General features: G+C 42.8%; 1 protein-coding gene across 3 annotated transcripts in view; it reads right to left on the reverse strand.

Moving 5' to 3' along the window:
* The window catches only part of LOC140197933 (RNA-binding protein FXR1-like), a 194,677-nt gene that overhangs the window by 50,488 nt on the left and 130,632 nt on the right, over window positions 1-13,557 (reverse strand). For 2 of the 3 annotated variants that reach the window (XM_072258552.1, XM_072258551.1), the window contains exons 4-5: window positions 11,213-11,284; window positions 969-1,117 (exon numbers count right to left, since the gene is read on the reverse strand). In XM_072258552.1, coding sequence (XP_072114653.1) covers window positions 969-1,117; window positions 11,213-11,284 — 221 coding nt within the window. Of the gene's footprint in view, window positions 1-968; window positions 1,118-8,462; window positions 8,862-11,212; window positions 11,285-13,557 lie in introns of those variants that run through there. The other variant, XM_072258553.1, reaches the window with a different exon arrangement.

The raw sequence follows: 13,557 nt of genomic DNA on the forward strand, positions 1-13,557 counted from the left end.
ACCCAGGACATGCTCGCTCTCTTTCTGCTGCCATAATGAAGGTGGTATATATAGGAGACTCAGGACTCACACCACCCGGTTCAGGAAGTTATTACTCCTCAACCATCAGGTTCTTGAACCAAAATGGATGACTTCACTTGTCCCATCACTGTTCCCACAACCCAAGGACTCATTTTCCAGGACTCTTCATCTCATGTTCTTGATATCAATTGTTTATTTATTATCATTTCTTTTTGAATTTGCAGTTTGTCATCATTTGCATACTGGTTGTATGCCCGCTTGGTGCAGTCTTTCATTGATTCTATATGGTTAATGGATTTTTTGAATATACTTGCAAGAAAATGAATCTCAGGGTTGTACAAAGGTGACACACATATAGTTTGATAATGAATTTAATTTGAACTTTGATGACTGGTTGGATAGATTGCCAGGTCTCCTCCTGTTCCTACTTCTCATCAATCCATTCCAAACAATGGCACAGTCACTTTAAGGACCAAATTGAAAAGTAATTTCTCACCGCTTTCACAGTAATACAGCTTAAAGAAATGCAGAGCTAAATATCTCACAGTTCTTTCTGCTATGGGGATAGACAGTTAAATATCTCACACTGTTCTTTCTGCTATGGGGATCGACAGTTAAATATTTCACAGTTCTTTCTGCTATGGGGATAGAGTTAAATATCTCACACTGTTCTTTCTGCTATGGGGATAGACAGAGTTAAATATCTCACACTGTTCTTTCTGCTATGGGGATAGACAGAGCATGACAGGACAGAAACGGGCCCTTTGGCTCATCTAGTCTGTAGCAACATGCTTTTCTGCTGCTCCCATCTACCTGCAATTGGATCATACCCAATCATATCCACCTGTCAATATACCTCTACAACGTCTTTTAAATTTTGCAATTAAACCACATCCACCACTTGCCATGCCGGCAAGAGATGCTTTGAATTTTCAAACAAAACTCACGCTTCTTTGAGATCATCTGGCACAGGAATGGTGTGTTTGTAGAACAGGTTCTTGGTGGCAGTCTTGTTGGGATTGACCGGGCGAAGTCTCTCCATCGTGACTATTTCATTGTAAGTGGCATCACAGGCGGCATACTCTATGACATAAAACTGGAAAATAAACAGGAATCCTCAGCAAAACTCATGTTAGATTGGGGAGAGTGTTTGTGTAAGATTTTGAGCTAGTTACAATAGGTCTACACATGTTCTCATTCCTCTCTTTTTCCCCATTTAAGCTTTTGGTTTACATTCCCTTTTGAGGAAGTTAACAGGAAAGGTGATGAAGGCAAGGCAGTGGATGTTGTCTACATGGACATTTGACAAGGTCCTGCATGGGAGATTGGTCAAGAAGGTTCACACGCTGCACTCAAGATGAGGTAACAAATTGGATTAGACATTGACTTTGTGGAAGAAGGAGAGTGGTAGATGATTTCCTCTCTGAATGGAGGCACGTGACTAGTGGAATGCCACAGGGATTGGTGCTGGGTCGGTAGTGTTGGTTATCTATGTCAACAACCTAAATGATAATGTGGTTAAGTGGATCAGTAAATTTATGGATGACACCAAGACTGGTGGTGTAGTGGACAGCGAGGAAGCTAACAAGGCTTGCAGTGGGATCTGGACCAGCTGCAAAAAAATGGGCTGAAAAATGATAGATGTACCATAAGACATAGGAGCAGAATTAGGCCATTTGGCCCATCAAATCTGCTCTGCCATTTCATCACAGCTGATCCAATTTTCTTCTCAGCCCTGACCAATCAAAAACCTATCAGCCGCTGCCTCAAATATACATAAAGACTTGGCCTCCACAGCTACCTGCAGCAAAGAATCACAGATTCACTACTCTTTGGCTAAAGAAATTCCTTATCTTTGTTCTAAAAGGATACCCCTGTTCTGAGGTGGTGTCCTCTGGTCCTAGACTCTTACCATAGGAAGAATCCTTTCCACATCCACAATCAAGGCCTTTCACCATTTGATAGGTTTCAATGAGGTCACCCTTTATTCTTCTGAATTCTAGTGAATACAGGCCTGGAGCCAAACACTCTTCATATGACAAGCCATTCAATCCTAGAATCATTTTCATAAACCTCCTTTGAACCCTCTCCAGTTTCAGCACATCGTTTCTAAGGTAAGGGGCCAAAAACTGATCACAATACTTCACCACCAGTGCTTTATAAAGTTTCAACATTACATCCTTGCTTTTATATTCTAGTCCTCCTGAAATTAATATTAACATCACATTTTCCTTCCTCACCACAGACTCAACCTGCAAACTTACCTTTAGGGAATCCTGCGTAAGGACTCCCAATCCAGAATAGCAGATTCCCTGGTAAGTTCAATCACAAGCTGCTCTAAAGAGCCATCTTGTAGGCATTTTACATTCTTCCTCCTGTAATTCAGCACCATCTTGATTTTCCCAATCTACCTGCATACTGAAATGCCCAATGACTATTGTAATATTGCCCTTTTGGCATGCATTTTCTCTCGTTGTAATTTGCAGACCACATCCTTACTATCCTTTACCCTTGCAGTTCCTTAGCTCTATCCACAATGATTCAAAACCTTCCAACCCTATGACACCTCTTTCTAATGATTTGATTTTTTTTTAAACAACAGAGCAACACCACCCCTTCTGCCTTCCTGCCTGTCCTTTTGATAAAATGTGTATCCTTGGACATTAAGCTCCCAACTATAATCTTCTTTCAGCTATGATTCAGCGATGCCTACATCATATCTGTCAATCTGTAACTGTGCTGCAAGTTCATCTACCTTATCCTGTATACTGCATGCAAATATAATACCTTGAGTCTTGAAATCACCCTTTTTGATTTTGTCTGCCCTTCATGTTGACTGTAATTCTACCCTATTGTCAGCCTCTCCTCACTATAACATTGCCCCTGTTTGTAAACTATTTACTTCATCTTCGGCACTGTCATCTGCCTGTGGAATTCAGAGTGTGAAGTGTTCTATGGTAGGACCAATCAGGGTAGGTCTGATGCAGTGAATGGTAGGGCAATGTGGAATGTGGTAGAACAGTGGGATCTGGGAATACTGGCCCATAATTTGTTGAAAGTAGCACCACAGGCAGATAGGGTTGTGAACAGCTTTTGGTACATTGGTCTTCATAAATCAAAGTATTGAGTATAGGAGATGGAATGTTATGTTGAAGTTGTACAAGACACTGGTGAGGCCTATTTTGGTGTATTGTATGCAGTTTTGGTCACCTATCTGTAGGAATGATGTAAATAAGAAAATTTACAAAGATGTTGCTGAGTCTGGAGCACCTGAGTTATATGGGAAGACTGAATAGGTTATGACTTTATTCCTTGGAATGTAGAAGATTAAGGGGAGATTTGATAGAGGTATACAAAATTATGAGGGGTATAGATAGGGTAAGTGCAAGCAGGCTTTTTCCAGAGGTTGGGTGGGACTACAATCAGGGGTCATGAGAATGTGGAATGAGCTGCCAGCACAAGTGGTGCATGCAAGCTCAATTTGAATGTTTAAGAGAAGTTTGGGTGTAAGGGTATGGAGGTTTATGGTCCTGGTGCAGATCAATGGGAGAAGGCAGTTTAAATGGTTTTGACACCAACTGGATTGGGCCTAAAGGCCTGTTTCTGTTCTGTACTTTTCTATAACTCTCAGAAGAGGACATATGGCACAGTGCTGAATTAGAGGGGTTGAGAATGGCTCCTTCGGCAGTGAAATCTAGGCACTGAGCAATTCGCCGGAGGCTGGGCCTGGGTCCTAGTTCAAGGTTCAGACAATTTAAATGCCGTCTGGATAGTCTCGGGGCTTCTCTCTCCATGACACTAGGCTGTAAGACTGCCCCCGGCTGCTGGGCTTAGTGTCTGTGAACTTTGCGGCAATTTACTCTGCTAATATGATGAACTGAATACCAAGGCTTTGGGCTCCAGGAATTTGGATCCAAGGTACAATTTAGTTTGGAATGCTGTAGTTGTTGCTCGCTTCTATTGTTTACGATTATTTTGTATTTCGCCCCTCTTTCTTTGCGGGCACTAGGGGTTTTGGTCTCCTTTTGTTTAATTGGGTTCTTTTAGGTTCCTTGTTTTGTGACTGCCTGTAAGTAATCAAATCTCCAGGTAGTATCATTTATACTTTCTTTGTTAATAAATGCACTTGAAGCTTTGAAATTCCCTATTCTCGACTCAGTCCTCAGTCGCTGACTATAGGATAACACAGTATGAGAAAAAGCCCCATGGCCAGATTGACTTAGTGGCGCTAATGCTCCACGCCAGCCTCTTCACACCTCTAGTCCTTTTGATCCCAACAATCATCTTCCACAAGTGTGCTCACATCTTCCCATTAAATAGTCATCATTCCTTAATGAAAAGGTCACAAATAATCAATATATGCTCATTCCACACCTCTATGATTGGAGATCTAGTCTTATGAGTTAGGGCTTTTCTCTTTGGAATGCAGGATGAGAGGTGACTTGATGGAGGTGTACAAGACAATAAGATACATAGATAGTTAGAGTGGATAGCTAGAAGCTCATTTCCAGAGCAGCAATGGCATAATTTCTGAATGGAAAGAGTTAAGTTTTTTTTTAAAATAAGAGTTGTGGGTGCATGGAATGGGTGGTGGTAAAGGCAGATACATCTGAGGGACTTCTTTTGTACATGTGCAAAAGAAAAATGGAGGGATATGTAGGAGGAAAAGGTTAGTTGATCTTAGAGTAGATTAACTGGTCGCCAGAACATTGTAGGCCTAAGGGCCTGTACTGTACAGTTCTATGTCCTATGATCATATAGAGACAGGAGTTTTGAACACTGACCATTGTTAAAACCAGTGGATATGGGAAATGAAGGAGTTAAATCTGAAGGTAGGTTGCCTGTATAATGTACATTTTTGATTAAACCTAGCAAGTCGATGCACAACTTCACAAATTTATTTACTTTATATTATTGAACAAATGGATCACTTGGACAACACACACAAAATGCTGGGATCTTTATGAAGGGCCTCAGCCCAAAACATTGACTATTTATTCCTCTATAGATGCTGCATGACCTGCTGAGTTCCTCCACCACTGTGTTTGTGTTGCTCTGGATTTCAGAACCTTGCCCTTAAAAAAAACATTCAGGAGAGTATGTGCTTTGGTTGAAAGTCAGTGCAAATAAAACCCCTATTGACATCAATGGATCTGGGGTTGAGAGGGTAACAGCTTTAGGTTCCTTGGCATAAGCATCACTGAAGCTCTCACATGGTCTGTAAATACCGGCTGAGTGGTGAAAAAGGCACGACAGCACCTCTTTCACCTCAGACGGTTGAAGTAGTTTGGTATGGGCCCCCAGATTCTAAGAACTTTCCACAGGGGCACAACTGAGAGCATCCTGACTGGCTGCATCACTGCCTGGTATGGGAACTCTACTTCCCTCAATCACAGGGCTCTGCAGAGAATGGTGTGGACAGATGTGAACTTCCCACTATTCAGGACATTTAGAAAGACAGGTGTGTAAAAAGGGCCCAAAGGATCACTGGAAACCCGAGTCACCCCAACTACAAACTGCTTCAGTTGCTACCATCTGGGAAACAGTACCGCAGCATAAAAAGCAGGACCAACAGGCTCTGGGACAGCTTCTTCCACCAGGCCATCAGACTGCTTAATTCATGCTGACACAACTGTATTTCTATGTTATATTGACTATCCTGTTGTACATGATATTATAAATTACTATAATTGCACATTTAGATGGAGACGTAATGTAAGGATTTGTACTCCTCACATATATTAACTATGAGAGGAAGCTAGCAAAGAGGATACTCAAAGCTTTTTCAAGTATATAAAGAGTAAAAGACAGGTGAGAATAGATATAGGACCGATAGAAAATGATGCTGGAGAAATTGTAATGGGAGATAAGGAGATGGCAGAGGAACTGACGAGTAATTTGCATCATTCTTCACTGAGGAAGACATCAGCAGTATACCGGACACTCAAGGATGGCAGGGAAGAGAAGTGTGCGCAGTCACAATTACGACAGAGAAAGTACTCAGGAAGCTGAATAGGCTAAAGGTAGATAAATCTCCTGGACCAGATGGAATGCACCCTCGTGTTCTGAAGGAAGTAGCTGTGGAGATTGCGGAGGCATTAGCGATGATCCTTCAAAAGTCGATAGCTTCTGGCATGGTTCCGGAAAACTGGAAGATTGCAAATGTCACTCCACTATTTAAGCAGCAGGCAAGGAAGCAAAAAGGAAATTATAGACCTGTTAGCTTGACATCGGTGCTTGGGAAGTTGTTGGAGTCGATTGTCAAGGATGAGGTTACAGAGTACCTGGAGGCATATGACAAGATAGGCGGAACTCAGCATTGATTCCTTAAAGGAAAATCCTGCCTGACAAACCTATTACAATCTTTTGAGGAAATTACCAGTAGGCTAGACAAGGGAGATGCAGTGGATGTTGTATATTTGGATTTTCAGAAGGCCTTTGACAAGGTGCCACATATGAGCGTTGTGTGGCATCTTGTTATCTTTAACAAGATAAGAGCCCATGGAATTACGGGAAAGTTACATACGTGGATAGAGCGTTGGCTGATTGGCAGGAAACAGAGAGTGGGAATAAAGGGATCCTATTCTGGTTGGCTGCCGGTTACCAGTGGTGTTCCACAGGGGTCTGTGTTGGGGCCGCTTCTTTTTACATTGTACATCAACGATTTGGATTATGGAATAGATGGCTTTGTGGCTAAGTTTGCTGACGATACAAAGATAGGTGGAGGGGCCGGTAATGCTGAGGAAACGGAGAGTCTGCAGAGAGACGTGGGTAGATTGGAGGAATGGGCAGAGAAGTGGCAAATGAAGTACAATATTGGAAAGTGTATGGTTATGCACTTTGGCAGAAAAAATAAACGGGCAGACCATTATTTAAACGGGGAAAGAATTCAAAGTTCTGAGATGCAACCGGACTTAGGAGTCCTCGTACAGGATACCCTTAAATTTAACCTCCAGGTTGAGTCAGTAGTGAAGAAGGCGAATGCGATGTTGGCATTCATTTCTAGAGGAATAGAGTATAGGAGCAGTGATGTGATGTTGAGGCTCTATAAGGTGCTGGTGAGACCTCACTTGGAGTACTGTGGGCAGTTTTGGTCTCCTTATTTAAGAAAGGATGTGCTGACGTTGGAGAAGGTACAGAGAAGATTCACTAGAATGATTCCGGGAATGAGAGGGTTAACATATGAGGAACGTTTGTCCGCTCTTGGACCGTATTCCTTGGAGTTTAGAAGAATAAGGGGAGACCTCAGAAGTATTTTGAATGTTAAAAGGCATGGACAGAGTGGATGTGGCAAAGTTGTTTCACATGATGGGGGAGTCTAGTACGAGAGGGCATGACTTAAGGATTGAAGGGCGCCCATTCAGAACAGAAATGCGAAGAAATTTTTTTAGTCAGAGGGTGGTGAATCTATGGAATTTGTTGCCAAGGGCAGCAGTGGAGACCAAGTCATTGGGTGTACTTAAGGCAGAGATTGATAGGTATCTGAGTAGCCAGGGCATCAAGGGTTATGGTGAGAAGGCAGGGGAGCGGGACTAAATAGGAGAATGGATCAGCTCATGATAAAATGGCGGAGCAGACTCAATGGTGTGAATGGCCTTCTTCTGCTCCTTTGTCTTATGGTCTTATATGACGGATGTAAGTAATAAAGTCAATTCAATTCAATGTCAGGTTTTATGATCCAGACAGACCAAAGCCAAGGTCTGGACAGTAAGTGTACACTTAAAGCACATTACAGTCAAACTGGATTGGCCATTTGCAGGCATGTAACAAGATTTTCAAAGCACTCATTAAATTGTATAATTGAGGATCTGGTACTTAATACTTCACGGATTCTTATTGTTTGCAAATTCCCTACAATCGTTAATTTGGTGATTCTACCTGCAATGTTTGCTTCCCCAAAGAAAACAAGTTTGGTTTTCTTTTGGGTAGCATAGTCGGATGTTGATGACTGTGATGCAAGGTTCCTCAGAAGTCAAGAATGAGGCATTAAAACTTGCTGCTTACAATAGTTTTATTAAGTGTTATAAGAACTAATGAAATGAGGGGAAGTAAGAGAGCAGAGATCAAAAGAGCAAGGAGTACAGTGGCAGAAGAAAGAATGCGATTTGGTCTTCTTATACCAGACCACTGATTCCATAGATAACAGTGAACCGATAAGATAACCCTATTCAAGCAATGCAATACCCACCATTGACACTAAAAATACACAAAGGCATCTGCAATCATACAAACACTGAACTATAACATGTATACAGGAACATACAGTAGTTTGTGAACCCTTTCCAGCACCTGGCTTTCTGCATTACGGATCTTAATCCAAATCACAGTAACAGACAAACACAGTCTGCCTAAACTAACAACACAAACAATTGTACTTGTTCTTGTCAATGTTGAGTAAACCATTTAAACAATCAGTCTAGGTTAAAAAAAAGTATGTGAACCTCTGGGGTAATGCCTTCTACAAAAGCTATTATTTGGAGTCAGGTGTTCCAATCAATGAGGTTGGAGGAACACACACAAAATGAACTCAGCAGGCCAGGCAGCATCAATGGAAACAAAGTACAGTCGACATTTTGGGCAGGACTGGAGAGAGAAAAAGATGAGGAGGAGATTTAAAAGATGGGGGAGGGGAGAGATAAACACAAGGTGATAGGTGAAACCAGGAAGGAGAGGGATGAAGTAAAAGCTGGGAAGTTGGTGGAAGAGACAAGGCTGGAAAAAGGGGAGTCTGATGGGAGAGAACAGAAGGCCATGGAAGCAAGAAAAGAAGGGAGACCAGAGAAGCGATGGGCAGGCAAGGAGATAGATGAGAGGGGAAAAAGGGGATGGGGAATGGTGGGGGGGGGGGGGGGAGCATTGATGGAAGTTCGAGAAATCGCTGTTCATGCTATCAGGTCAGAGGCTACCTAGAAGGAATATAAGGTGTTGTTCCTCCAACCTGAATGTGGCCTTACTGTGACAGTAGAGGAGGTCATGGATTGACATATCGGAATGGGAATGGTAAGTGGAATTAAAATGTGTGGCCACTCAGAGATCCCGCTTCTTCTGGTGGACAGAGTGTAGGCAATCAGTGAAACAGTCTCACCGATGTACAGCAGGCCACACCGGAAGCGCGGCGAAATGGTCTCCCTATTTGTGTTGGGTCTCACTGACATACAGAAGGCCACACAATTCCCTCGTCCGTTTGTCCCTTCCCGCTAATCTCCCTCCTGGCACTTATCCTTGCAAGTGGAACAAGTGCTACACCTGTCCCTGCACCACCTCCCTCACTACCAATCAGGGCTAAACAGTCCTTCCAGGTGAGGCAACACTTCACCTGGGGTCATATACCGTGTCCAGTGCTCCCGGCATGGCCTCCCACCAGAAGAAGCAGGATCTCCCAGTGGGCACAAATTTTAATTCCACTTTCAATGGCCTCCTCTACTGCTGCAATGAGGCCACTCAGGTTGGAGGAACAACCCCTAATATTCCAGCTGGGTACCCTCCAACCTGATGGCATGAACATCGATTTCTCAAACTTCTGGTCATGCCACCCACCCATCACCATTCCTCACCCCCTTTTCCCTCTCACCTTATCTTACCTTATTTGCCCATTGCCTCCCTCAGGTGGTCCTCCTTCTTCTTCTTGCTTCCATGGCTTTCTGTTCTCTCCTATCAGACTCCTCCTTCTCCAGCCCTGTATCTCTTCCAACTTCCCAATGCTTTACTTCACCCCCTCCCCTCCCGATTTCACCTATCACCTTGTGTTTCCCTCTCCCCTCCCCCACCTTTTAAATCTACTCCCATCTTTTTTTCTCCAGTCCTGCCAAAGGGTCTCAGCCCGAAACTTCGACTGAACTTTTTTCCATAGATGCTGTCTGGCCTGCTGAGTTCCTCCAGCATTTTGTGTGTGTTGCTTGGATTTCCAGCATCTGCAGATTTTCTCTTGTTTGTAATGAGATTGGAGGTGTGGGCTGTAGAGGTGCCCTGCCCTATAAAAAAGACACACAAAGTCAGGTTACTGACAGAGCTTACTCTTCTCAAGAAAGGTCTGTTTATATGCACCACATCTCAACAAAACAACTTTCAGAGAACCTTAGAATAAGAATTATGGAGGTGCATAAAGCTGGAAAAGGCTACAAAAGCACTTTCAAAGACCCAGATGTTCATCAGTCCACAGTAATTGTCCGCAAATGGAAGAAATTCAGTACTGTTGCTCCTCTCCTTAGGAGTGGGCATCCATCAAAGAGCACAACATGCAATGCTGAAGGAGGTGAAAAAGAACTGAAGGGTAACAGCAAAAGACCTGCAGACATCTCTAGAACTTACTAAATCTCTGTTCATGTGTCCATTATAAGAAAAACACTGAACAAGAAGGGTGTTCATGGAAGGACACCACAGAGGAAACCTCTGCTCTCCAAAAAAAAATTGTTGCCTGTCTCAAGTTTGCAAAAGACGACCTCTTTCACAACATTTCTGGGACAATGTTTTGTGGACAGATAAGACAAAAATTTAACTTTCTGGCAGAAATGTACACTGCTATGTTTGGAGGAAAAAGGGCATTGCACACAAACACCAAAACCTCATCCCAACTGTGAAGACTGATGGAAGGAGCATAGTAGTTTGGGGCTGCTTTGCTGCCTCAGGGCCTGGACAGCTTGCAATAGTTCAGGGAACAATGTTTTCAAAATTGTATCAAGACATTTTACAGGAGAATGTCAAGGTAGCAATCTGTCACCTGAAGCTTAATAGAAGTTGGATAATGCAACAAGACAATGGTCCAAAGTGTAAAAGTAAATCAACATTAGAATGGTTTAAAAAGAAAATTCATGTTTTGGAATGACCAAGTCAGACTCCAGACCTCAACCCAATTGAGATCTTGTGGCATGGCCCGCAAGGTATCCCAGAAATATTGATGAACTGAAACAGTTTTGGATGGAGGAATGATCTAAAATTTCTCCTTGCCATTGGGCAAGTCTGATTAGCAGCTACAGGAATTATTTGGAGGAGGTTATTACAGCTAATGGAGGTTCTACCATTTATTAAATATATGGGTTCACATACTTTTTCCAGCCTAGACTGTGTTCAAACCAGGTAATTGCAAAGGGTTCACAAACTTTCTCTTGGAACTGTATAAAGATACAAACAAGCAAATGAAAGTAAAACTACAAGGAAAATAGCAATCCTACAAACCAATCCAACACATACTTACATCTCCTTTCATCATCCGGACCCTGGCCAGCCACCATCCACAGGGCTCATGTTCATTAGCTCTCGAATATACCTAGGACATTGACAAAAAAATCATGTGGTGATCTTGGGACAGGGCTGTTTTGGAAAAACTGAATCTCATCATTCCAACAAAGCACTTAGACAATAGACAATAGGTGCAGGAATAGGCCATTCGGCCCTTCAAGCCAGCTAGCCATTCATTGTGAATCATCCACAATCAGTACCCCGTTCCTGCCTTCTCCCCATATCCCTTGACTCCGCTATCATTAAGAGCTCTAACTCTTTCTTGAAAGCATCCAGTGAATTGGCCTCCACTGCCTTCTGAGGCAGAGCATTCCACAGATCCACAACTCTCAGGGTGAAAAAGTTTTCCCTTAACTCCATTCTAAATGGCCTACCCCTTATTCTCAAATTATGGCCTCTGGTTCTGGACTCCCCCATCATCGGGAACATGTTTCCTGCCACTCCTCATCACAAGGCCTCATCACATAACGAGAAGCTGCCAGCTGACTTGTGAAGATAGATTTTCAACAATCACTCAGTTTTCTCTACAAATTGGAGTCCCATTTCTTCCCCCTCCACTACTAAGGGACCACCGTGGACTAAAGCGACCTTGAAATCATCCACCTCCATGTCACTTGAGCAAGAAAGTGAGAACAGCTAGTCAGGATGTCAGTATAGTGCAACCCGAAAGATTTGGCTTATTCACGTTGAATGCAAGTTGTGTCACAAAGTGGCCAATATCGCCAGTGTAACTCTACCCCTTGAGGTTCATTCTTTGGGCTATAGGAGCAAAGCAATAAGCTGACACCAAAGCTGCAAATTTATGTATTGGATTATGGCACAAATGGTGCGCATCAGAACACATGGGAAGACCATAACCAGACTGCAAAGTGGAAATCAATAAATCAAGGTCAATTATGGAGATATATATAGCTCACCCAGAGCAAAGCAAGTTCCCCTCAATAAGAACACAATGGTGACCAATCCAGTGAATAGCACTGGATCAATTGTGAGAATGCAGCAGGCTGATTGATCGCTCAGTGAATCCATTGGGCCTCCTAGGAGCAGAAGGACCCTCTCTTTTTACGCGGGCTTTTAAGTGCACACGTTTTTCATCTAAGCAGGTCCAGTTTGTCACTCCACACTGCAAGTTGCCCTTGGCTAACATGACTCAGTAAAAATGTTTAATTATATTGTTCTGTTGTCGTTCTTGCTCCATGCATATGTGTTACGTTCCAAAGGAAACATGACACATTTTTAACCAAATGCCACGTACTGTAATGAGTGATGGTACACTGTCCTCTCTGCCATGGTTACATAGCATAACTACAGGCAAAGAACATTATAGATGTCCAGTACAGCAGGCACCTACCTTTACACTCACTGTTGTATTGCAAAAGCTCCCTGGCATATGTGGAAAGATACTGCAATTCAGGTTTTTCCCTTCAGCCTCCCAGTTTCAGATTTCAACATTTTCAAATTCAAAGTAAATTTATCAAAGTACATGTACGTCACCATATACTACCGCGAGTTTCATTTTCTTGCAGGCATTCACAGTACAACAAAGGAATAGAACAGAATCAATGAGGCAGCGTAGCAGTTAGCACGACCCAAAGGCAGAGTTCGATGGTTTAAATGTACTGATGAGGTGTCCATGATATTATCGAGAAGGGATGGCTGATTTTAAACTTATCATGGAATAAAATACAATTTAACATTAATAATGGAGACTATAAAGGGTGCAGAGGAGATTTACAAGGATGTTGCCTGGATTAGGGAGTATGCCTTACAAGAATAGGTTGAATGAACTTGGTCTTTTTTTCCTTGGACCGACGGAGGACGAGAGGTGACTTGATAGAGGTGAAAAAGGTGGTGTGAGGCAATAATCGTGTGGATAGTCAGAGCCTTTTTCCCAGGGCTGAAATGGCTAACACAAGAGGGCACAGTTTTAAAGTGCTTGGAAGTAGGTACAGAGGAGATGTCAGGGGTAAGGTTTTTTTTTAAAAATGCAGAAGACTGGTGAGTGCGTGGAATGGGCTGCCGGCAACAGAGTTGGAGGTGGATACAATAGGATCTTTTAAGAGGCTCCTGGATAGGTACATGGAGCTTAGAAAAAAAAAAGAGGGATATGGGTAACCCTAGGTAATTTCTAAAGCAAATACATGTTCGGCACAGCATTGTGTGCTGTAGGTTTTCTATGTTTTTAATTCCAGTGCCTGCTGTAAGTTTGCATGTTCACCGTGACCACGCAGGCTTTCTCCGGGGGTTCTGTTTTCTTCCCAGTCTAAAGACATACAAGTTGGTAGATTAATTGGTCATTGT

Source organism: Mobula birostris, chromosome 5 (genome assembly GCF_030028105.1).
Source record: "Mobula birostris isolate sMobBir1 chromosome 5, sMobBir1.hap1, whole genome shotgun sequence".
NCBI lineage: Eukaryota > Metazoa > Chordata > Chondrichthyes > Myliobatiformes > Myliobatidae > Mobula > Mobula birostris.